General features: G+C 40.0%; 1 protein-coding gene across 2 annotated transcripts; it reads right to left on the reverse strand.

Annotated features, from left to right (window-relative positions):
- Nucleotides 1-1661: 1661 nt before the first annotated feature.
- On the reverse strand, nt 1662-10376 carry LOC115413310 (synapse differentiation-inducing gene protein 1-like). Of its 2 annotated transcripts, none has more exons than XM_030126057.1 (4): nt 9684-10376; nt 7459-7940; nt 3557-3694; nt 1662-2535 (listed from the first exon to the last, which is right to left on the reverse strand). In XM_030126057.1, exons 2-4 carry the CDS (start codon nt 7882-7884, stop codon nt 2377-2379), a joined length of 723 nt encoding a protein of 240 aa, XP_029981917.1. In that variant the 5' UTR covers nt 7885-7940; nt 9684-10376; the 3' UTR covers nt 1662-2376. The 2 variants fall into 2 exon arrangements, with proteins under 2 accessions (XP_029981917.1, XP_029981916.1); XM_030126056.1 differs by having other exon boundaries at nt 7459-7955; nt 9684-10374.
- Between the last annotated feature and the right edge of the window lie 16224 nt (nt 10377-26600).

A 26600-nucleotide genomic window follows, 5' to 3' on the forward strand; every position in this document is an offset into this window, starting at 1 on the left:
TTTGAGGACACAGTTTCCACAGTCTTAATTTACATGCTCCCATTGTGGTTTGGGATGGTGATTTAAGAATGTGTTAAATAAATGGCAGTTTTTGAGCTGTTAAAATTTCATCCCTTTGAGAAATGAAATGTTCTGATGACACATAAAATGAAATTCCTTGATAGATGACCTGAATGGCATTTCACCAAAACAAAACAATATATGCCAGGATTTTTTTTCCTCTTTTACTATAGCTGTTGCAACCACGTTCATTCTAAAGTTATTGTTTATGCATCTGTTGTCCATGAGCTGAGGGTGATGACAGGTATTTTATCAAAGTAACGATATGAATCTGAAAATGCCTTTCAGTCGCTTGAACAGTCAAGAGCATCATGCTTCTTATTAATGTAGCACTCAGCTCTAATGTCTTTTTGTCTTTTTGCCTCTTTTCAGTTTCTTATCCATTTTGTTTCAGCCCATTCATCATTGTTGTCCTCTGGAAATGTGTTTTCTCGCTTTAGCTCTGCTTGCAGGGCTCATTCATTTTCTTTTTTTTTTTTTTTTTTTTTTGGCTTGTCATTTGCTAGTGACAGCTCAGGTCGTATGACTTTGTCAACCCTGACAAACCAGGCTAGTGGTAAATTTAAGAGTAACAGCAGGAGTAAATATATTTATCCCTTCTTAACAAAGACTTATGTGGAAAAAGAAAGTAAACCCACACCTGAACTGTATGTAGTCATATATTCGCATATTTTCAGAAGTTCAGATTTAACCTGTGGCTGCCTCTTGGAAAGTTTTTATTCACGAGGGGGTGGATGACTAATAAAATCAGTTTGCTTCTGGAGGTCTGAGCTATGGGTGCTGTGAGTGAGCGAGTGAGCGTGGGTGAAGCTTCCTATCTGTTAAGGGAGAGAAAACACATGCTGCGCTCCACTCGCTTGCAGAGTGAGCCCACTTCAGCACCCAATACAGCTCCCATTGATGAGAGCGCCACTTTCGCCCCCGTCTGCCCCATCGAGCCACATTTTGTACATTAGGGACTTTACAGGGAGATGCTACAGAAGAGAAAACAGATAAATACAGGAGGTCAGGCTGTGCAGACTTTGCTGTAAAACCTGCTCCCTTTGCCATCTGTTCCTTTTAGCTTGGCTCTTACCATCTGCTGTGGTGAATGATAAAGCATATAGGTGTACTGCTGCTGCTTTTTCTGCTTTTTTTTTCCTCTAGTATGTGATCGATACTGTCTGCAGACTTGAACCTGAAGGGCACTGAGTGGATTAGGATACTCTGGCTCTGGAGTCAAACACTGTGATTGGATGGCAGGTGGGGCAAGAGAACTGGATGTACATGATGGTCTTTCCAAATCCTGGAGGCGTATAAAGTGCTGCTCTCATTTTGTTCTGACATCCTGACTTCAGAGAGGGGGCAGGCATTGTTCCTGATGCTCGCAGCACTCTGGCAGCTAAAGTCACCTCGAGGCTAGACAGTGAGTGATGCCAAAAGACAGTGAAGAGCTGTGCCATTTACAGCAGAGACCTGCGCCTGAAAAAGCAAATAGTCAATATAAGACAGTGCACTATACAATACAATGTGACAGACTTCTCCAAGCCCACAATCTACATTTTGTTCCCGAAGACACTTTTCTCCACTGAATGAGACCAACAAAGACAGGAAGGGGGATGTTTTATTGTCATGCCAAATGTATTTATTGACTAAATTTACAGTACACAATAAACACAAATAACCCTCTTGTCCCCTGCTCATCAGTTTTGTGTGCATTTTGACATTTGTCTTTGTTATGTGTCCATTAAAGATCCACTTCTCACTGTTTACCTCCTGATTTTAATTCTCCACATGTCCTTGAATAGATATAAAATCCAAGCGTCTGAGTGTTTCCCAGTGGGCTTCATTTACAAAGTGGACAATACACAATCTGCAATAGTATTAACAGAGAATACACCTACAGCAAAGGAAAAATAAAAATGACAGTTGCTGTAAACGACTAATGCGTTAAAAGGTAGGTAGTTTTTTTTACTGCTAAGAGCTGTTTTTTCTAACATGTAAGTACAGCACAGTCTTTGTGGAAGAGTATTCATATTTCCCAGCTTTTTCTTTTCTTCTTTTTCTGGTGGGAGAGTGTTGCATCCCTCAAATAACAATTCAGTCAAGATCAATATGCAGCCCAAGAAATACTCCATCCACAGTTGTCTTGTTTCTCCCTCTTTCTGTCTTCTGGTTTGCTTTTTTCTCCATATTGCCTCTCTCCCAGCAACACAGGCAGATGCCTTCAGGAGCAGGGTGAAGAGATTCATTCAACATTATTCCTTCTTCCCATCATTATTCTCTCTGTAGCTTCCTCTTGCCCTCTATCTCCCCCAAAGCAAACCAGTCCCAGTGCTATACATGTCCTGGTTTGGACAGGTAGGCTATGAGGGCCACAACCACCCCCACATACATCCCTGCGCCAACGGTAATGGAAAGAGCAGCCAGGAATAGGGCTCTTCTGGAGCTCATGCCTGCTCTGGAGAAGTCTCCCTTAGCAATGGCCTTGCCGGTCTGACAAAACAAAGCAGAGAGTGAAATGAGCCACTGTTACTCATCAGCAATGAGTGTATGAGTAGGTGTTAAGCCACATTTAAGAGAGAAAAAACAAGAAAATGCTCTCAGGGAGCCATTAGTTACCATGGCAATTAGGTCATTATGCCTCCGACAGTGACAAATGCGTTGTTTGGGTGTTTTGGTTTCCTATCAAAAAATGAGCCTGCCCTTTATTTATTCTTCTGACACATTATTTTCAGTTTCGGTATAATTGCTGCTGCAATTATTTTGCAAGATGTTGAGAAGCACTGGATCAGATGTGGTTTGTTTGAGGTTGTAGGGCTTGAGTCTCTTTGCTTAGATTAGACTGATCTTCCATTCTGCTACAGTTAATGTTGGGAAAGTTATTTTAGACATGAATACATGTTGCCAAAAATAATAATATGTAGTGTGAGTGTGTCGATATTTTCATCAGAGTAATGTACATTGTGATATTTGGCTGCTTTTTGGTTACTTTTTCAGCAGATGTATTCCTAAAGTCCTAAAACCATAAATATAAACCAACACCATTAAAGCTGTACTCTCCACGGTGGTTGACTGTTAGAAGTGTTTTACCAGAAATAATATTTTCCAATTGTTCCCCTTTGTAATCCCCAACATTTTTATTAATAATTGCAATTTAATTACATTTTCGTTCTCACTAGGTGTAGGTTATATCTAAGGTGACCGCTATGGACGTGATAAGATTCTGTCATTATTAATTAGCAAGCAAATGTAACAGTCGTCCACCGCATATACAGAGCATTACTACTATGGACCAGAAGCTCAATGTCAATGACTTCCTAAAGAGAATCCAGGACTGATGAGTGGGCCGAACCTTCAGAATTTACGCAGTCAATCATCTGGAACAAGTGCATGAGGGTCACAGGGTGGAAAATGGGCTGTGATAGCACTTGTCTGAGCGCTTGTGATCATTGACCTTAAATAGAATGCAGTGTAATCAGATTTAATGACAGGCTTGAGATGTCCGGGCCTTTACCTTGTGTGAGTAGTAAAAGGCAACAATGCCCAAGGGCCAGAAGCAGCAGAGCATGGAGAAGATGGCCAGGCCCAGGTAGTCCCGAGGGGGCAGCACGATGAAGTTGTCCTCACTCTCACTATCACTAGAGCTGTCACTCTGAAAGACAGGCAGTTGATAAAGAAAAATGAAATGTCAAAAAAATGCCTACATGTTCATAAAATGAGACAAAAGGTAGGAGCAGTGATTTTGAGATTGACACCTAAATAATGACGGAGTGTGGAGGACAGGTGTAGATAGTCAGGTGTGTTTTGGATGTTTTCACAGAGGTGGATGTTGACAACTCACAAAACCGCCCTCACCAAACCAAGTCCAGCCTTTCTGCCCTTGTTTCACTACCACCCAGGACAGGCTGTGCTTAGCCAGCCAGAGAGGATTTGGTGCCTCTGTCAACACCCATGAGCTGCCTGACAGATAACACAGGATTAACGGATTGTTCCATCATTGCGAGGTGACAGGGGAAACAGCAAGAAGACAGTGTCATTTATGTGCTAAATTGCTTCTACAGCATGTGAGACCTCCATCTCTCCTGTCGCTTTCCTCAATACACTTGTGAGACAGGGAGTGTTCAACAGGCTCCACATACAGTGCCTTGATACTCTACTCAGGGCCACAGAGGCTGAGCAGGCTAATGAATGATAGATTCGAATGCCACTCAGACTACTTTGGCACAACGCGCCCGCAGCGACGATGGAAATGTGGCTGCATGGCTGACCTTTAAGAAGACATGGCCTCACCTCTCCAGGATGTCCCAGAGACATCGCGGATGTTTGTCTGAATGAATTGCCGCCATTAAGAACAGGTGTCATTTGTTAGTCTTGTTGCCTGGAGGGATCAGTCAAAGCAGAAAAAAGGGAGGTACAAAATAGAAATCGATATAGAAGGCAGCAACTGAACCAGCCATTTGAAAGGTAATTAAAGTACAGTCTTGGAGGCTGGCAAAAAAGAAAAAGCAGCCGTGCCTCCACATCACATTTTCAAGCAAAGATTCTTTCTCCTCTAATCTGATCTGCATTTACCAAACCACATGGTCCAATCCAGTGTAATTACTTGTGCTATTTTGGGAACATTTTTGTGTTGACACTTCATTAAGATGTGAGGAAAAGAGGGGAGTGTGAGTTGCCATTACTATACCATCCAAACAGATTCCAAACAGCTACCTGTGCCAAGACAAGATTATGAACCTCCCTGTTATCTGCTTTATGAACAGCATCCACCTGGACAGCCGGGTGTGATTTATCAAAACAGCAGCTGGTCATAACCACCTAATCTGACATCACATGAATAAACTGGTGGCCACAAACAGCAGTAATCTCCTTTTATCTACGTAGCAAGACCTGATAAGAGCTCTGAGTGACTGGTGCATTCAGTCCTACTGACAGCCTGCCCGACACCGAGTCTGGCCAGCTGGGGACACACTCCCGGTCCGGTTGTTTGCAGGAATAACTGATGGGGCTCCGCCACAGCACAGTGTCTTTAACAACCCTGTCACAACTCCCTCCGAGGCCTCGTTAGAGTCTGGAGGGGACAGTCAACTCCAAACCAGAGTGCACACACACCCCTGAACCCTGTTAACGAGGGGCACTGACACTGGTATCACACTTGCACTTTTTGTAACTTTGATATCTGTAATTTATTTGTGTCTGTCACAGGGATGTCAAAGATTTGCTGACACAAACAAGCTGTTTAGAAACACAACATTGTTTTTTTTTTGCTGTTGCTGTGTATACACAATTGCTAGGGCACAAGAGAAATGTACTGAGGTGGCGTGAGTTTGAGGGTATTAAAAAAACCTCTGACATACACTGATGATGCAAACTGTGTTAAAACCAAAAATTAAGCAAATTCAGAAGAATCTTACAATTATGATCCCATCAAGGCTCCAAAAATCCCTGAATCCCATAGACTTGCAATACATTGAATTTTTCCACAAAAAATGCTGAGCCCTGTAGTGCCACCTACTTTGTCCAGATATGGTAACTTAGGTCAAAAAGTCAAAACGCCTGTGACCAAATCACAAAATACTGGCTTTAAAATGACAAATCAGAAACCAAGAGGTCACACCATGATTCCTCTATGCACAAATTTCAAAGACAAACCTTCACATACACCCTAGTGAGTTGGTGCAAACTACTGTGACAAAACCAAAAAAATATATTGAAAAAGTATCTGGATCTGGAAATATTAGATATTTACTAAAATCCTTTTAGGTTTCTAAAAAACAAAACCATATTTTAGATAGTAGAAAACTCAATATGCATAAAATCAGCATGAAAATAATACTGAAATCTTTTTTTTTTTTTAATTTCAGTTGTTTTTTAAAAGGATGCATGTTAAGGTTCAACTCTACATTCATATTTATATAGTAAATAATGAAAATTGAGAGAGTGCACAGTTGAAACTGTGCAAATTCATGCAGTTCTGCAAATAATTCTGCATTTAAACAAACCATTTTAGCTGTTATTGCAAAAAAAAAAAAAAAAAAAAAATCCTTATTTCTACACCTTGCATATTTGACATTTACCTCAAAATTCCATCAAAATTGTTACTGCTGAAACAGGCTGAAACTCACCTTGAAGCCAGAGACAGGGAAACAAGTTGTGGTGATGAAAAATGCTATCATGCCATAAATATAAAGTTTACTGCTGTCTCCAGTTTCAATAGATAATAAAACTATCTTAGTTTTCTGGATGTGGTATATCTTTTTGCACTAATTTGGCAGAAACTTGCAGTTCCATTCCGTCTGTGTTTATTTTTAGACTCATTATTCATGGTCTTTGAAATGTTGGCTTTACTGCTTTACAACATTTCTATGCGTAACACACATTGTGGTCTACCTTTTGTCTGCTTTTTTGATTCACAAAACCCATCATGAAGGACCATAATGACACACAGGATTGGAAAGTCAAGAAGCGCAGGTGCAGAAAAAGAAGTGTAATATTCCCTCAATAACACCCAACTTTCATTTTAACAGTCTTCATCAGATTCATTTGCTTTTTTTTTAATTGACGTGGAATAACTTTTGCTTCTGGCTCACCTGCTCTGGCGCACAAGCATTAGCCGAATCCTGCTTAATATGCTCAAAGCGCTGCATTACTTATAGCATTAATGGCAATCGCTGCCATGTCTCTATCTATCTGCCATGCCTCCGAGTGACAAGAGCTGGCGCAATCATCATCCCAGTTAGCGTGCCATACTTCTTTCTCTGCCAACTCACAGCCCTGGGTATTTCTCAAGCATCCCTGAGCGAAATTAGATTTTTGCCACTTCAGAAAAGACTTTGCTCTTTTGCTGTCACGGTTTTCTTTGGAGAGTGCTGTTATAGTTTTAAAAAGAACAATTGGCTGTATAGATAAAATCAGATGTGTCATTTTCTTAGAATGCAATTATGGAGAAAAGGCATACAATTACTCTGCACTAGATTTGAAAGACTCCAGTAAATTGACCATTTAGAGAACAGAGTAAAAAATGAGCCCAAATCACACTGGCAGTCTCTCAGAAGAGTAAATGAAATAACAAGCATCACTATATGCGGCGTGACTCACATTTTGCTGAAAGATTGCCCTGACACTTAGAAGTAAGTGTTGAGATGACTTTAATTTCATAGAGCCTCACTATGGCAATTATTATGTCAAACACTGCCAAGTGTTACTTGCTTGCATCAGTTATCTCTTAAATGTGTGTAGGTTGCTCTAATTACCTTTATATACAGAAGCTTATTGCTGGCGAAGAAGTAACTGACGCTGCTTAAAACATGACACTATATCAGCTCACAAGGTGATTCAGAATAGTAAATATACAGTCAACTTAACTATTAAATTCAATCTTATATGATCAGTATGTGCTCTGTTATGACCTCTGACCTCATACTCAGGGCCCTGCTCCTCTTCCACCTCGTACGACACAGTCTGGATCTTCACATCCTTCTCTCCTTGTGTGCTGTCCAGTGGGATCTCTGTGGGTACTCCATCCAACACAGCGTCCTTACTCTCAGTGAAGGTGGTCTCAAAGCTCTCACTCTTGGAGTCCTTGCTGTGGAGACTGACGTCATCCTTGTACAGGATGAAGTTGGGCCTGTAAAAGGCCTCCACCGCAAGATGCAGAGAGGTGGCATCCAGGAACTGCTGAGTCTTATGTTTGCCATTAGTCCCGGTGTAATAGTAGCCGATGAGGTTGTCCTGGTAAGGCTGGCTTGGGTAGTCGCATTGATAACCCTGGTAGTCATTCTGGACCACATGTCTGCTGGTTTTGTCCAAGAGAGGGTTCTGGAGCTCACTGAGGCTCTCCATGATTGATGGACAAGTTCAAACTCGTAGTAAAGGACAAGATGGTATCCAAACAAGATCTGGCAGTCTGGCAGCTGGAAGAACATGTTATAATATAGAAGGATAAATAAAACCTTTAGAAGAAAGACAAACAGGCACATCACTGAAACCACACCATACATTTAGGAGGGAAAGTAAATCTAGATTTAGCATAGGTACATACTCAGATGCAGCAGCGAAATAACATGCTCTCCAAGACTTCAATTCAGTGCTGAGAGTTTTCATCTTGTTTGATAATCAGCATTCCTCTCACAAACCCTCACTACTCTGAGCCATAAAATCGCCATCTGCTGTATGTTCAACTATTGCATCCACAACCCTCAGATTCATATAAACATGCAAGGAAGAATATCCACATGTCACGACCACCCGTCGTATTTTTAAAAGCAGAGAGGGTGTGACAGGTGCTGCTGTATTTTGCAATGCATACTGATTATTTTGACTTTACTCATACTTTGTCTATGATCTGACCTCAGTGACTCCCCCTGAGAGAATGGATGATGAAGAGGTCACGGCACTGAAGGCAGTCAGTTGAGTTGAGGTTAAGTTTAATAAAATGAGATGTGTATTTAGAAAAACAAAATAAACAAACAAACAAAAAAAACATCAGACAGGCAGTCACTAAGGCAACACATCTGCCACTGAGAGGCTACCTCAAACTGAGCATGTCCAGAAACAGATGTTATTTTTTGCAAAATATGCGAATTATTAATCCAACAACAATGGTCAGTCCTTATTGATATCATGCATGTGTGTTTCTAAATAGAATAACAACCACTAAATCGACTGCTTTGTAATTCAGACTATTTTAGAGATAATGAAATGTGACAGAAGGGATTTCATGCTTTTTTTTGTTGAAAGTGTGTTGTGGTGAAAAACAAACCAAAGTGTGGAATTACAATTTTGCACATTAGAAAAACAGCACAAATATGTGGGAGGGATGACTGATAAGGCCACATGGAATATAAAATATATAATATTTTAAAGCACAGTGCATTAATCTGGAAGAAGACATTGCAATGCCACAATACCACTGATGTGTTCATGCCATTCTGTCCATCACTTTGTATTTGTATTGACCTCCTCCCTTTCACTGAGGTCAACTACATCTATACAGATGACCTTTGGCCTCTGTGACCTGTGAAGAACAAAAGCTCAAGCAGCCATAGTCTATTCAAGAACTGGAAATGTAAATAATAAAGGCCAGTGTCTGAATCCGAGCCCACTCACTAAACAGACTCAGTATCTTCTATCCTATATATGTCCTGTATGCAGTCTCCATTCTCACATGTTTCTGATGGTGAGCAACCACTCTCTAAGTAACAGAGAATTCCATTACACACTACATTAGACAACAAAAACTGCATCCTAAATCCACAAATTATTCATCTGACACGAGAAGATGTGCACTTAGCACATGTGAGTGTGCCTAGACTTCACAATTATTAATGATCATGAACACACTATGTAGATACTGTACCATTTTTTCTCCTTTTGTTGTACTTTCATATACATATTTACTTCCTTTCCTTCTATTTCTGCTTCTTTCACATCCACACGAACACATGATAGAAAAAATATTATGATGACACTTTATACTTAAACAATACATTAACAAAGAAAAAATGGACATATGTTATGTTGCCATTTAGAAGAGGGGAAGAAATGTGCGTTTTTGAATATTACTATATTCCAGTATTATCATGTACTTAATCTAATATCCATAAGAGTGTATTTAATACTAAGAAAAACATGAATCTTACCTGTGGTAGAAAATCCTCCCGCAGCCTTGTTCAGCATCGTTCCTCGGCGCAACTGAGTCGATGGAGACGGACAGACCCACCTTTCTACTTCACATTATCAGTTTTCTGAAGCTGTCGATCGTTTTACAACCTTCAGCCTCCGTTTACAAGATGTTATTCCGTGCGTTTAAGGATGGACTTTGGCCGCTGCGTTGCTCTGCTTGCCATGGCACCGCTGCGTCTGACAGGTCCACTTTACGCACAGTATCGCGCTGAGCTCAGGCGCCAAACAACTCCAGCAGAGGCTGAGCTCACTCCAGCCAAACCATTGGCTGCGGGAGACGCACTGTAAACTCTATTACCGAGCACGGATTTGACATTTCCAAACTCTAGTTGGCTTGCTTAGGCGTCTTCCTCCGTCCCAGTGTGTCATGTGCTGACTGGAGTTTTACGCCCCCCCTCATGACCCTCCCAGCGGCGCTATTTGGCTTTGTTGTATAATCAACGTGCTTCGGATACCTCCTGAGATGAAAAGTGAATTGTTTTTAGATCACTTCCCACTGAAATATGGTAGGCTAAATATTAAACCAACTTGCTGTAAGAGGTTTCAGTCTTCCCTACTGACAACGCCTACTGGGCTAAACGCACAAAACTCACAACATCTTCTGTTTCTTTTTCATGACGCTCCTCTTCAGCTGCATGAATTCTAGGATTAACCTCCCTCCCCTGCTTTCAAAAAGATGCCAGCTTACCTTAATTCCCATAAAGGCACATCCCTGAAAGGTGGCTGGTTATAAATTGGTACTAAATATAGTTCAGGAATAAGCCACTATTAAATTCATTGCACATTTATATTTGATGAATATTTTAGACAAATCCCATGCATTTATTATGAGCCTGCCAATTTGGTTTTGCCTTTAACCCCACTCCGCTAAGCTGCTTATGATTCCATGCCACAATTTATCATTGTAAACACTGTTTACACAACATTAATATAGATGTATTTCCCAGGCAAGCAAATGGACGATATAATAGATCCCACACAAGCAAAATTAATTTATTTTGATCTAACTGGAGAATAAAACAGATGCTTTATTCAGAAGAACACTGTGTGTAGTTTTTACTCATGCTCAAAGTAAGAAATGCCGTGCAATGCCAAAAAAAATCTAAGATGGGTTTACAGCCACTGAACACTGGGTACATATCTTATTCCATTCTCCACTCTGTTCCACAGACTCATAAAAATGTCTGGAGTTAATAATGTGCAAGCCCAGGCTCTGTCACTTTCACTGGGAGATGCATTAAGGTGCTGATGGACACTTTATGGGGGAAACATGGGTCTGCATTTATAAGACTGGGCACATATGAGCTGCGTCTCTCTCCGAGTCACCTTGTGTTCATATGCACGACAGCAACGTGGGATAACAGCTCTGCCATCTCTGTGATGGATACCACTCCCTCAGGAGACGAGTATATTAGAAGAGGGGGCGCAGAGGGGACCAGAACCTGTAACCGTTTATCCTCTGTACATCTTTGTCTCCCTCCATTAGCTTTCATCACAGCATTCTGCGGAACATTTTCTAATGAAGCTCAGTAGCACAAGAACATCCACAGCCTGAAACTTCCAAATCAAGAATGTGGCAGTTAGAAGACAAAAACAGCAGCTCAATGGTGTCACATTTAGCATAGTTTATGAGAAGATTTCTCCTTGGACCAGGCTCTTGCCAGCCTTCTGTAGATGGACTGTGAATATTTATGGTCTTCACTGTGCCCCTTTCTTCTGCTCCATTTTCCACTCTATATTTAGCCGCTGTGTCACTACATAGCAGATGCACTATTTGTCAAGCATTCCCTCTAAGATTAGCGATTTTAAGAAACAAAAAGACTGTTAGAGCTGGATATGCAGGTAGGCATGCTGTGCTCTTTCTTGTATATTAACAAAGAGCTACTGAGGAGCAGAAAATGTTTTACAGTTACCTTATATTGACTTTCCTGCACCTCTGTTTGATATCTGAGCCAACTCTGACACCATGAACTTTGCTAAGGTCCATTAACCAGCTTTAATCATTTAAACACTTTTGGGAATTAATCAGCCTAATCCGATTGGCAGAGAAAGTATCAAACCACTTAATTTGATCTGGCCTAGCCGGCTTTTGCAAAGAAAGGGGGGGATTTAAGCAGCTTTTCCCACATGGGCATTTGTGCATTACTTCCTGTTTGATTAAACACTTTAACTAAGCGTGTGCCAATACGTCACCTCTGACCACTGAAACAACCCATGGGACAGATGAAAAAGAACAGAAATACACTATTACATTTGCCTGAATACTGTCTAGTTCATCTTTGTATTATTCTGGTCATGTTCATGTACTAACAGCTCTATTTCAGACTGTTTTCTGACTCATTTCATTATCAAGTGCACATCATGCATCCAATGAAGCCAATCAGTTGTTATATGTTGTTTTTTTCCCTCATTATTATCTATTCTGTGCTGCTAGTGTTTACTGCAGACATCAGGTGCTGCATAAGAAGCTCATCCATTTGGGCGAGATGGTCAGCGTGCAGAAAACAGCAGGACTCGGATCCCTACAGCGCCAGGTTCAGGCACAGGAACAGGAGGACGCTTGCTATATGGGACGTTTTTGGCAGGGACGAAGGCTGGAGCTCCTTCCAGACCTGAGGGTATGCTGCAGGTCTCAAATCATGGCCAGAGACCGCCTCATATTCACCAGCTGACTCAGGCTAATATAAGTTGGCTTGAAAGCGGAAGATGACGTCACAGTCTGCTGTTTTGGGCAGAAAAAGGTGTATACAAATACGAGGAAGTGATGAACTTGATATTTGGTTGGTTGTGTCAAGATGCTCGTCTTCAGGCAGCAAACTGAGCTTAAATGTTAACCAGCTCTACAAAAGCTCTTTTATGAAGCTTGGTCTGTTTACCATAAAACCCTGCTATCAGGCTTCAACAGAATTAATCACTTAGAGCAGAAATACACTTTAGTTATTTGTTAAGGTCTGACAGTAAAGTCAGACAGTCTGTAGGGCATGAAAGGAAATAGATTTATTGCCCTCTTACATCCTGTAAATGAAAATGAGTTTGACTCCTACTGTAGGTTGTCATAATGAAAAAACATAATAGTCAGTGAATGCCAACATTATGAGAAGCAATTTCATTAAAGTGTTAGAAAGTTGCACAGTATGTGACTTTTCAAGGTCCTTCTACAAATGTTCAATCAGAATATTAACAGTGTGTGTTTGGATGTTGGCCCACATCTGCGTGCAGGGGGAATGGTTATGCAGGGAGCCCTAAGGGACCAACAGAGGCTTTTGGCTTCTGCAGTTACGCAACACGTAAATGCAATATGTGTCGAATTAGCTGAAAGTGCTCCATCAGGGGAGGAGAAAGGTCGGAGATTGGCATCCACATTTTCAGACAGAAGTACCACTTTGGAGTTGTACCTTTCACCTATAAGTGCATGCACCCTTAGCAGTGCATTAAAAAGTGCAAAGTGTGCAGCTTGGGAGAGCGGGAAAGCAGGGCGGCAGTAGTTAACGTCAGTCACTTTTGGATTTGGACTTCCTCTCATTGAAGAAAACGAGGACAGCGGGGAGTTTCTCATCTTCACAGATCGCTGGCAGTGGTACAGTAGCTGGCCGTTCCACTCCAGAGAGACACTGGGTGCAGATTAATGGCATCCACCATGGTGAGATTTGAAAACTTCCATTAATGGAACACCAATGATAATTTATTTGGACAGCCGAGCGGCTTCTCTGTGAATAATGAAGTGGCCTCAAGATCATTAATATGATGGATTCCCTCTAATGTAGTGACGCTGTGCCAGGAGTCTGAGCAACAAAAAATGTAAGAAAACATAATAGCTGTGTGCGTTGTTTACATTATTGATTTGTAGATTGAAAACAGTCATGATGTGATACTAACACTGCATTTCCTCTTTAAGGGTATTACAGTTTTTAAGAAACAATACCATAAAGGATTATCATTCAAAACAAGTGCATTAGTGCTACTGAACAACATACTGTTAATCCAGTGGATCAGGCACTTCAATCACAGAAGTATTTGCAGGTGCGTGATGAGTCAGCCAGTCATAACAGTCTGCAGTATGACTTGCAGGGAGATGGTTTTATTCACAGTCTATCAGCCCAATAAGACGGATTAACAATTAAATGTTCCCAGCCCCGTCAGAGCTGCCGTCCCTGATGTGTCACAAGACCAGTGTGCATATGTTACAGCTCTCTCTTCCATTAAACCTATTAAACCATCTATTAAACATGGCGGATTAATCATTATTTCTTCAATATGCCTCTGAGAAAAACAGAGCTCAAACAGAAGCCAGATTTCCCCATCTGTTAGTGGTTGTGGGACCGCTGTGGAAGGGTTATAAATAGGTAATCGTTTAGGAGCCTCTGCAGGTTAAAGCAAGGGAGCCCGCCGAGGGCTGAGGTGACTCATCGCCCTGTCTCTTTGCATCATGTCAGTTACCTGGTGTCTGCACCTGTCACTGCACCCTGCACAACCAGCTCACAACCACTGACATGTGCCCTAAAACAAGAATCTGTTACTGTTTGCATCATTGTCTAGAGTGCAAACACTGCACAAAAGGCTTGAAAGAATCTTTATCAGCCGTTAAAAAAAAAAAAATACAAGCAATAGATATATAGTTGTCTGGGCTTAAAATGCTGCATCTTAACTTTTATTTTAGCCATATTATCTTCCCAAATGTATTGCTATTTTGGCACATGTAGGCTTTGAAGAAGATTGTGGTTTATTTACAAAAATCTGCTGCCTTTGTGTCTGCAGGAGCTTTGGAAATAAGGCTGTCCCAGAAATACTTATTCAGTACTTTTCATTTTTTGTCCTGCACACAATGTTTTGCCACAGTGTGAGGAATAACATTAAAATGCTGATATAAAGATTAACACATTGCATAATCTTCTACAGTTTAATGTGCTTGAAAATCGTATCACGCCAAAATGAAAAGTATAAAACTAATTATTCATTTCATGTAGTATGCGTTCTATTGTGAAACCATCTCCTGTGCTCTGATATTGAATCAATAGTCGCACATTCCCTAATGTTCCTCTATAATGGTCTTCCCTGAGCTGTAATTTCAGGTGGGTTTATTATCTGAGGTTTGGCAGGCTGATGTTGGTGCCGTTATTTAAAAAGCTATTTTCAGTGCACACTGTCACATGTTATGACTAATAAACAATATAACAGGCTCTTGGATTCCTGTGGATGTCAAAAGGGCAGGACGGACTATTTGTGTGTCATCTCACCCCTCATTTTTAAAAGCCTTCAGCAGAGTCACAGGAGAGCTTGTTCCCATGGTGAAGGTCCAGTATGCATGTGGATACGATCACAGTTAAAAATCTACCATCTTCACCCGCTCGATCGTTTTCTGTCAATGGCAGCTCACATTGGCTCCACAGGATAGTCTACATGTTGACCAGCCTTTTAAAGAATCTGTGCACATGTGTGTCTAACCCCTGGGAGAGGACTCATCATCAGTATCCGAGATGAAGAAATATGAATCGTTGCAGCAGCTCATCCATTTACATTCTCTGGTCCAAGGCCTTTTTACGACGGCCTGTTCTGTGCCATGTTTCTTTGGACATTTATCCTCGGACAGCTGCCTGCTGCAATCTAGTCAGCCTCTGGGAAAAAAAAATGTAGCAGGAGAGGAGGTGGCTGGTATTTTTCATACCATCATAGTCACACTGATTTATTATTACATGTTAGGAATATTCTGATGCTGTCTAACTAAGCAGAATAATAATTTGGTGCGGAAATTATGCACATTATGATTACAGAAAAGCCCTGCATGAGCTGATTTCACTATGGAAGATAGTTGACAACATGTCTGCTCTGTAATTGACATTACATTCCCTTGTTTCGCTGAATAATAGATGCCTTGCTATGCATAATTCATCTGAAATGCAGTATTTGTGCATTTTATTTTAGTTTACTTTTCTTTTTTCCTTTCCTCAGTTCAAGGCTGCAGTTGTCACAGCTACTTGTCATTGTGTCAGTTGTTCATGCTCATCACCAGTGGAGAAACTGTGGATACCTACAGGATGTAATGAGGACATCAGGACCACAATCAGAGCAATCAGATGCCGCTTGACCACTGGTGCTGCTTTTGGTCATCCCCCCACCCTTTTTATCTAAATCCTACTCTCTATAGTCATGCATGTCAATAAACAGATGCATTTAGCTGAACTTTGCACCACGGGACAGAAGGTTTAGAATAAACTGACTGATGTTGAGCACTGATGTCGGGTTGATGGGGACTGCTGGAAGTATACATATTTTATTGGCGTATCCATATTTTATTGAAGTGCTCATTATGTTGAGTGATGGCTCGGATGGAGGTTTAATCAGGTCCTTTTTAATCTCTCACTCTTTTCATAATGACCTATTTCTTACTTGACCTTAAGTCAGAGGTGGACATGCAATTTACTGTGTGACTGCTGCTGTCAAGAAAGTTCCGTATAAAATTCCCCTTTGGCGAGCCAGAAATAAAAATCCACTGTGAAAAGCGGATATTTTCAGTGATAGCTGGAAAACCCAAGGACTTCCCTCTCACCTCAAGGACTGAAACGGAATAAAGACTGTCAAAGTTATAAATAACAAGTTGTCTCAGAGAGATTTTCACTTTGCAGAGTTTGCCATTACCTTCCCGTGTGAGCAGGTGCAGGTTTCTCGATGGCATTTTATTTCAAGGCTGACTTTCAAAAAACACACAACTAATGCAAGAAAAATCAGGTTACCTGGATTAAATATCCTTTTAATCACTGTGCAGAATGTCCTCAAATCTTTGTAGCGTTTACTGCCTACATAATGTGCTGCAGTGCTGTATACTCAATGCATACACTATAAAGGGATTAGCACCAGTTAAACATTATGTAACTGAACAAATTATCAGCATGACAAATAGACTAGCTTCCGCCTACAGTACAAGGTGTGTGTGGTAGTCTATATAAGGGATGATAGTTTCTTAAAATAGGTTGACAAAGTGACACCTAAGGTAACCATGGTTACCAAGTGTGAGGTAGAAGAAGAGGGAGGAGAGAGAGGAGGAACCTGTACAGGAAGCGTACAGTTATGCGGGCTCATACAGCCGCAAAGCCACAAGAGATGCTTCCAGTTTTTCATAGAGACACAATATATAGGACTGTATCTGCACAGAGCTGCAAACCACACTTCTATAAAAAGAGAGTCCTCATACTAAAAGAAGAGCTATTTAATGGACCAGCTCCATGTAAAGGTTGTTTTAACTGCAGGAATGCTTGCCAATTTTCTCTGGCAAGCAAATATGTGAGAAGCAGGAAATCACAGAGACACTTGTGTGGGAAGAGTCACGTTATTATCGGAAGTGTTTTATTGGTTGACAAGTCATTCGCTCTACTAAAGCAGGATGAAATATTAGATTTGTCTGTGCAAACCTCGCAGGAATATGCAAGGAGATGCACAGCAAATATGACTGATTTAATGTTTTAGTGAGCGTTATGGTGGTGTTATGTCTGCACTGAGCAAAACCTGAGCTAAAACCAAGAATGTGAAATGACTAATTAGTTCATTCACATTATATTATTACCTGTAAGTAAGAGTAGATACCTGTTTTCTAACTAAAATGAAAGGAAATCAAATAACATGTAGTATTTTTAAAGCACAGAAGATAATGTTGCTGTGTGTTGAAGTGAGTCTGTATTTTAAATTAATGTATTTTTGAAGTAACTCTCCAGCGTTGGCTGTAAAATGATCATCAAATGATGCTCTGTGCTGTGTGGCTGTATTGTGACCTTATTTTTTTGCTCATTATTTTTTGTTTCTTTTTCCTTCTGTCCACTTCCCACAATAGAAACTCTTGCAGGCAATTGCAACATGCACAAGTCCAAAGTAACATGTCCTAAATCGATTCTTTTTGTTTAAATTTCACCTTGCACAAGCACAAAGCGCTGCAGATGAGTTGAGAGAAGAAGCTACAAACCTATTCACAGCAGTGGCATTGGTCTGTCCCTCAGTTTGTACAGCACATTGCATCATTGACTGATTCTACAGGGATGTCAGGGTTTGAGGTTTTCTGACATGCCAGGATAGAGGTTCCCAGGTGATATGATGTATAAATGAAGAGCCGTGTCTGCACAGGTCTGAGCTGTGTGTTCGGATTATCTGTGGTTTCCTCCTCTGTGCAGTCGGTGATGCAGAGGGGAAGGCCAGGAGTCAGTCATATTTTTTTGTACCTTGCAGGTCGATTGACTGGACCTTGTGAGCGTCTCCCTGACTCGTCTGGTCATTACCTCGCTGTGATTTCAAATAAATGGCCGATGCGCACTACAAGCATGTCTCTGTTTTGTCTGCAGATCAAATCAACTCCAATTTATAACATCAAGAAAGAAAAGTGCATTATCTCTCATCTATTATCCTGTTCTGAAGGAAGTGGATGCAATGCTAATGGTCACTCTCCAGGGACACGGTCAGGGAGGAAAGCATCAAATTACATTAATCTGAACAGTTGGCTACTCTCTGCGGGTTGGCGCTCGCAGATGGCGGAGAGGTGTGTGTGATGTGTTTAACTTTGCCCAAGTTGACCCAAATTAACTTCAGCTCATCACACCACTGACTTCAGGGATCTACAAGGTGATCCCTGATGATAATAGTAAAAAATAATCGAGTTATAGCTTAGTCTGCATGCAAATCAGGGACGGTGGTTTTCAAAGACACCAGTAGCTGTTCAGAAAGAGTTAGGGATGTTGTTTTAACCCTTTCTACTCAAAGACATATTCTGAAATTGAAATTGTCAACCATAGTGTGTTACTGGGGGACATAAGAGTTTATTACTTTTGTGAATTTTTTCTTTTTTTATTGTCATGTAGAAAATCAAGATCAGTGAAATTACCATATTTGGTTCCTTACCTGTAAGTGGCAAAAAAAATGAATTAAATAAAAATACAACTATGTATAAAAAATACAAGAAAAACACATGTAAGGTGAAATGAGCATCTATTTCAGAGCATTACAACAACATAAGTGCTGATACAGACACATGTCAACATACACATTATCCCTTTGAGCATCATTCCTTACATTAGTACCATTACTTCATGGTACCTAACAAAGCAGATACACTCACTGTTCATGCCCAGGTGGACCTTAGAGACCCTGTAGACCACATTGGATCTGAGATTGTTGCCTCACTGTCCTCACCGTAACTGTTGCTGTCACTGAATTGTAATGAATGAAAAAAATAGTCACTTGCCCAATAAAAGGTTAAGGTGATTCTAATCCATCCTTTACTGGTTTATGAGTCTCTTATGATCTACATATAATGGGTTTTCCATTACAGAATACAGACTATTACATACAATATGTGCAGGCTGGTGAAATATGAGGACAACACACCAAGCTACAAAAAAAAGGTTCTTTCATTCTTGACTGCTCTCAGTGATTGACAGGATAAGAACGGCCTTAATTGTTGGGATTTAATAATAATATTTTAGAATGAAATCTGTAGCTCACTCATTCTGTAAAATTTCAACAGAAGCTGTTCACAGCCTTACAGAAATCACAGAAATCTCCCTTCTATTTCCATATAAAACTGCAAGACTTTTAGAGTGCAAAAATAACAAAAATGCATACAAAACAGAGTGTGAAACAGAGTACAAAGAAAACAGAGTGGCCTCCTATGACAAAAAGAAACACACAATATACATTACATCTTGCAACACACTGCTGAAGAAAATATCAAGAATACTAAACATGTTGTACAAATGCTAAACAAGGAACTAGGGATGCACCTATACCAATACCAGTATCGGGTATACAGAGCGCGTGGACTAATATTTGTACTCCTAAAAATGCTCCGATTCAAACACACCGATATCACTTGACAGCAGCGTGACGTTCACCTCATTGTGCAGCAGATACGTGGCCAAGGAGTAATGTCAGCAGTGTGGAGATTTTTCAAAATAAACAACAGTGACAAAAGTAACGTTGACTGCAAATTACGTTGCAGACACAGACGAATATGGATGGAGTGTATTGTCCGTTCTCTGCGTATATTCCCCACGTAATTCTGTTAGTTTTCGAAGAGCTTGCGGATGCGTACCCAAAGCCATATACAGATCATCATATTATCTTATAAGGCTCTATGCGTACCCACATAAAGAAACAGCACCACCGGGAACCATGGAGGTAGCAGATCTTTTCAAAGACCGACTGTGTGAGTTAGTGAAAAACTACTAACATATTTATAACAGCTACCCTCATCAATATCAACATTAGTATCCACATTAGTATTACCTCCTCTGTCATCACCATGTTTGGAATTATTCACTTTCTTCTTCTCAAAAAACTTCACTCTTCTTCGGGGTATGGTTAATTAAGAGCAGTGCCCTCTGGTGGATTGATTGAGAAACGCTCATTGCAATGCATTAAATGTCAGTAGCAGCGCTTTGTTACAGTCCGACAAATCAAAATGACAATAAAGCACATTTTCAAAAGTAACTAAGAACTGTAATGGTTTTACTAAATACTCATATCGGTACTCGGTATCAGTAAGTAATCAAATGGAAGTACTTGTATTTGGTCTGGAAAAAAGCGGTATCATTCCATCCCTACATGGAATACAATCTAATTACAATACATTCTAACAGCAAAACTATGTACTTACAAACTCACTGTGCAGGCTTACAAAGGTGCATTGAATGGATGGCTTGACTCTCCAGTTGTTAACTACACAAGTGACTAAAACATTTTTTAAAAATTCTGATTAAAATCTGAGGTTTAAAGGACAATAACCAGATAAACAAAACATTATTCGCCTGAAATACAGATGGTGGTCTCATACCAAACTCAGTACTGCACTGTTCATAACATGAGCACAAGGCACTGCCAGCAAAAGTGAATCTGTAAACAGCCGAGACTTTACATCAACAATCTACTCTGTCCGCTGAATCAAACATCTAGCACATCTTACAGGGAAATATATTTAAGAGATATCATGAACACGAAGGTTTATTTATATTATAACAAATTTACCCAAATGTTTGGATGTCTCCCCCTTTGGAGGAGTCAACTCAAGCAGCCATGACCGTGTTGTGGAAATGTTCAACTGACCACTCACTCAAAGAAGAGGAGAGAAAGTTAGAGTTAAAATAAATGACCATTTATTTGAGAAGTCATTCACAGAGAAGCTCTATAAGTGAAGTCTGATTAAACAAGAGAAAACTAAAGATTATATAGAACCAAAATCCAACCCCCTCAAACTATGATGTCATTCCTTACGTACATCGTACCACTCCATACTACTCCTTCTCTGCTCCGTGAAGAGGTCATGATGACCTCTTCACCCTAACCTTGCTTGGATCCAATCTGGAGTGCAGGTGCCATCCTCTATCTACACATTCAGACATTTAGGTGTTTGGGTTTCCAATCAAGGCAAGAACTCCCTTCTTAGGTCAGGATGTTACACAGTTGTAAATATCACATGACATTAATAATGACTCAGCAATACAGAAGATGTACCAACAGTATAGAAGTAAATTTTCTACCACAACCGTGAATGTGAACTTGTACTTCCTGTGTGTCACTCTAGTGTAAATGTAGGTATGGTGCACCCCCTTGCAGTTGGGGGTATAACATAGCTCTTCCCACTGGGCTACATATGTAATGTATTTAAGTAAATTATTCAAAGTTATAACACATTTTAAATACTTTCCAAAGTGTCTTATGTTATTAGTACATGTAACAAGCACAATATGTCACTTTGATATTGAAATGCATTCATTCTGGTATCATTTATGCCACACAACACCTATCCAATGCCACAATAAAGGTCACAACACTTTTTTCTGTCCAGAGTTCCATTCATTTTTTGGCAACATCTTGCACTGATGAGTAAAGGAGTCAGACTGTATAAAGCCAATAAAATATGTATACTTCCACAACATCCCAAAGCCTCTCAATGGAGTTCAGGTCTGGACTATGTGGAGTCCAAATCATGTGTGAAAATGATGTCTCATGCTCCCTGAACCAGTTTTTAACAATCGAAGCCCAATGAATCCTGGTTTTGTCATCCTGGAATATGTCTGTGTCATCAGGAAAGAAAAAAACCCACTGATGTCCAGACCAGGTCCTTCAGTATGACCTCATGTTTTAGACAAATAATGCTATTGAACCTAGACCTGACCAACTCAACCAACCCCAGATCATAACACTGCCCCCACAGGCTTGTTCGGTAGCCACTATGCATGATAAATAATCACTTCATCCTTCTCTCTTCCCACACTGATGCATCCATCACTCAGGATCAGGGTCAATCTGGACTCATCCAACCGCATGATCTTTTCCCACTGAAACACAGTCCAGTCTGTATGCTCTTGTTGCACCCTCAAAAGACATCCATGTTCATTTTTTTTGCAGCTTTTATTAATCAAAAACAGTCCAACAAATCAGTACAGCCATATGTTGTTGTTTTAATCCATTCACACTGTTTCCGTCTATGCTACTTTTAAAGGGGCAATGCTTTCCTTAAAGGTAATATGATGTCCCCATTCATTCAGGGTACATATACAGATATGAATTTAACTCTGTCTTACTGAAAATATTGATTAGAAAAATATGCATATGAAATACACGAAATATAAACTGTACACACTCATTTATTTATGCTTCTTGTCAGTGTTGCTATACTTAAGGGAAATTGATGAGAAGCTACTCACTGCCTCCATTAAACTTAAGTAACTTGTTGAGGATGAAACATATTAATCACTGTAGTAATTATTCAGTGGAAGGCCCTCACTTATTTTCTGACTTAAACCCAACTTCTTTGGCTGGGCAGTCTGTATTACCACTTGCTGTTGAGGTGTAAGTCCTATGTCTACACGACTGCATTCACAATGTAATGTTTCATCTGACAAAAAAGGATGAGGACCCAATTTTTTATTGACCTTTTGTTTTCCACAGAATCAAGTCGTGAATTTACACTCCCACAACAGAACATTGTGTTTTCATTTTGTTTCTGAAGTTTGTTGCTTTATTCTTTTTTGCTCTTCAAACACAAACAGTATCAGCAGAAAGGCATTTCTCATCATCTCTGTTTTCCCACAGAATGAAGTAGGTGAAAAATATATGAAATAAATGATAACATATGTTGCTTTGTATGTGTGGACGGGTCAGGTACATTGTGTACATTGCTTATGGTGAAGGTAAAGTGTTGAGCTATGTTCTAAGTCTGGGAGTTATGGGAAATTATTATGCCCTGTATTTTCAGTGAAAATAACTCATTCTGAAAATGTAACCCCTGAAGATTTTAAGAACTGTATTGTTACCTCTTAATTTACTTGCAATTATACCATAACTCATAACTACATTTATTCCACTACTCTCCAACACGACACATTAACACCTACTAAAAACATTATTTCTTTTATTTTCTCTCATCCTCCATTAACTGCCACCAACTCAATGAAACAAAAGCAGAAAAAGTACTGGATTACAACCTTTTCCTTTTGTCATTCAGTAACTATACATCTTCCATATTTTCTCTTGGATATTTGACCTTCAAAGAGAATCCAGAGTAGATGTGGTGAAGGAATGATAGCACCATCCCCACATATGACCTTTATGTGATGTATAGTCGCAGGGCAGTAAGTGATATTGATGGTTTTATGTCACGGTGATGTGTCAAATGCATATGTCACTTTACCCTCAAGGCATTTTGTGTAGGCTGTTCTGTATACATGGAAACATCCTCACATGGAGGGTCAGTGAAGGAGGCAGCAGACAGCGGTCAAACCACACCAACCACTGGCCTCTTAAAGAGCCTGCTGTCCTTCATTAAAGTCCTGAGTCCGCTTCAGCGAGTCATGATGGAGAGGTGAAGGCTGGACGGGCTCACATTATGTCATTACGTCTGGTCATTCTCCATGGATGCAACTGAGGCCAAATGAAGCTCTGTTCAATGTAGTGTTGATATTCCAAACCTACCACCATCCAAAAACATGCACCTTAAAAACTTACCTGGTGGCTCTAAATTGCTCAGATGTTTGGATGAGAGAGGGAATGGTTGTTCAGCTCTACATGTCAACCTTGAGATGAACTGGCGACACATCCAACGTGTTTCCACTCTCACTTAAAGTCCCTCTAGAGGATTAAGCAGATACAGTGGTGCAGTGGTTAGCACTGTCACCTCACAGGGAAGAAGGTTCTTACTTGTGGGCCCTTACCTTAGTGCGATTGAATCTTGGAACCAAACCCCAAGATGTGATCCCAGCACCAGTTGGCAGGGCCTTTCTGGGTGGAATTTACATGTTCTCCTCATGGAAGAGAACACCTCCCACTGTCCAAAGATCTAAATCTCCCATAGGTGTGAATGTGAGGGTGGATGGTTGTTCGTCTCTGTATGTCGAACCTGTGATGAACCCGTGACGTGTCCTGTGTGTGCTCCTGCCTTCGCTCGCTGGGAGCCAGGATAGGCCCTGCGACTCTCAAGGGTGTCCTAAAACTGGTGAATGAATGATATTCTGAACTATCAAGCAGGGGGAAGTTGCATTCACATCCACAGCTACCAAAACCACCACATAATTCTCCAAAGACTCTCTAGATAAAGTATGAATTTCAATACAGGGTGGGGAAGCAAAATTTACAATATTTTGAGGCAGGGATTGAAAGACAGTGTATGACCAATTAGTTTATTGAAAGTCATGAGAATTTATTTGCCACAAGAAAATTTACATCATAGAAAATGTTTTTATTCTGTGTCCTCCTTCTTTCTCAATAACTGCCTTCACACGCTTCCTGAAACTTGTGAAAGTGTTCCTCAAATATTCAGGTGACCACTTCTCCCATTCTTCTTTAATAGTATCTTCCAGACTTTCTCGTAATAGTTTTGCTCATAGTCATTCTCTTCTTTACATTATAAACAATCTTTATGGACACTCCAACTATTTTTGAAATCTCCTTTGGTGTGACGAGTGCATTCAGCAAATCACACACTCTTTGACGTTTGCTTTCCTGATTACTCATATGGGCAAAAGTTTCTGAAAAGGTATGGATAATAGTGTTAGGTATGATTATGACATCAATATATGTTTGGTTTCAAAACAACTGACGTAGTGCCTGCTGAGAAAAAACGACTAAATGTTCATTGTAAATTTTGCTTCCCCACCCTGTATATCAACAAGTTTTGTCATTCAGACACAAACTCAGAGGAGAAATCAAAATAACACTGTCTAATAATCTTCATTTGCTGCGTCAGCCATTATAGCTGTGTTAGCTTAGCTCTGTCAGACAGAAAGCAGCCTCTGTCACCTCTGTTTTCCATGCATTTTGTGCTGCATTTAAGATCCATTTTGATTTGTCCCAACAAGATCTGAAGCTTCACAGTTTAATCTGAACTGTGGATGAAGACACTTGAACAACAAGCAGAATAATCTAAGTTTATACTTTTGTAAGCTTCATTATCAAACTCAATAGCATAGAAGAAATGCTGCTGAATCAAACTTCATTCTTTTCCTTTACAGCTATTTTCAGCAGCAAAAACAATGGTTAATGCAAATCTTGTTTTTCATTATTTTCTCACTCTCTTTGACTCTGAAAGTTGTTTCTTACTGGTTTACATACTCAACTTTTCACAGTGTGGACATCCAATGTGACATGATCCACCTGGTAGCGTTAGCATGCAATGCAATGGCAAACCAGCAGACTCAAAGCTACAGTGACTCACTACTCCCTCTAGTGGTCACATACATTCACAATGACACATCGACCTCACACTGAATAAAGTTCATATCTCTACAATCCAAAACATTAGCATCCTCAATATAATGTCTAAACTCTTGTTTCAAAACACTGATGATAATTTAGGTCATTTTTATGTATTTTAAAGTACAAATTCCCTTTGAGGTAAATTGCTACAACTCTAATGTGGTTAAACTTGAGTGGGATTCAGTTTGATTGGAGCATTAACGCACCAAGCTCAGTGAAGGTTGAAATATTAAATTAGGAGTCATCTTTGCCCAGTCTAAAGTAGGGCCTTATTAGAAAATGAAACCACCAGGGACACATAGAACTGAATATGATTCATGTGCTAACACACTTTAAGTGAGTATCTCTTCTCTAATAGTATATTGTTACATCTAATTTATATTTTCACCTTTTGTGGTAACATATTCAGTGGACATGCAGCAGTTCCTGCAGATGATCCATTTTATGCGCTGTCACACTTTGCACAGTGTATTAAAGTAAAATGCATTGCTCAGGTTATTAAATTTGCCCTCGCAGTTTTTATTTTCTGTCTTTTCCCATGAAATCCACTATCTGTTACACAATATGATCTGCTCCTGGTGGAACATATATTACAGCAAACTATGATTGTTTGGAGATACACTGTACAAATATATGGTCTTTAAGCTAGTACATGCAAATGAGGTGCAGCAGATGCAGAAGTCTGGCCTCAAGCAAAACAATAAAGTCCTGCCAGTGCACGGAGAATATGAGTAGAGAAATTAATTTAAAGTTAATGTTCTCTGTTTTATTGTGTCTTGTATGCCTTGGCAATAAGTGAAATAGAACGTTTACAAGCTCATACCTAATTTTATAATGGAGTCAAATCAGAAACGACACATTTTTCTGATGTTCATTTTAATAAGAATCCATCCTGCTGCATTAGTTATTTAGTTATTACAGCATTAATTATTTTCTTTTTTCTCTTATAGTTACTGCAGTTCTACACTGCAAAACCCCCTCATCTTGCAATCTTTAAGTCTTACTGATCTGATGGCTTCAAGAATAATATAATATGCAGGGGCAGAATGTGTGAGACAATTGTTGAATTGAAATTTGTCTTTTTTAGTCAGCACATCAAGCTGAATTACCGTCATGAGAACAAAATAAGTTAATTTTTCTGTCTCACA

The sequence above is a fragment of the Sphaeramia orbicularis genome, chromosome 22 (assembly GCF_902148855.1).
Source record: "Sphaeramia orbicularis chromosome 22, fSphaOr1.1, whole genome shotgun sequence".
NCBI lineage: Eukaryota > Metazoa > Chordata > Actinopteri > Kurtiformes > Apogonidae > Sphaeramia > Sphaeramia orbicularis.

Excerpts from the sequence above, each read along its gene's own strand:
- LOC115413310 (XM_030126057.1), bottom strand. The coding sequence starts at position 7,884 with ATGGAGAGCCTCAGTGAGCTCCAGAACCCTCTCTTGGACAAAACCAGC. Across the intron at positions 3,695-7,458 it reads AGCAGGGCCCTGAGTATGAG|AGTGACAGCTCTAGTGATAG; the intron begins GTCAGAGGTCAT and ends CCTGTCTTTCAG. Across the intron at positions 2,536-3,556 it reads CCTTTTACTACTCACACAAG|ACCGGCAAGGCCATTGCTAA; the intron begins GTAAAGGCCCGG and ends TTGTTTTGTCAG.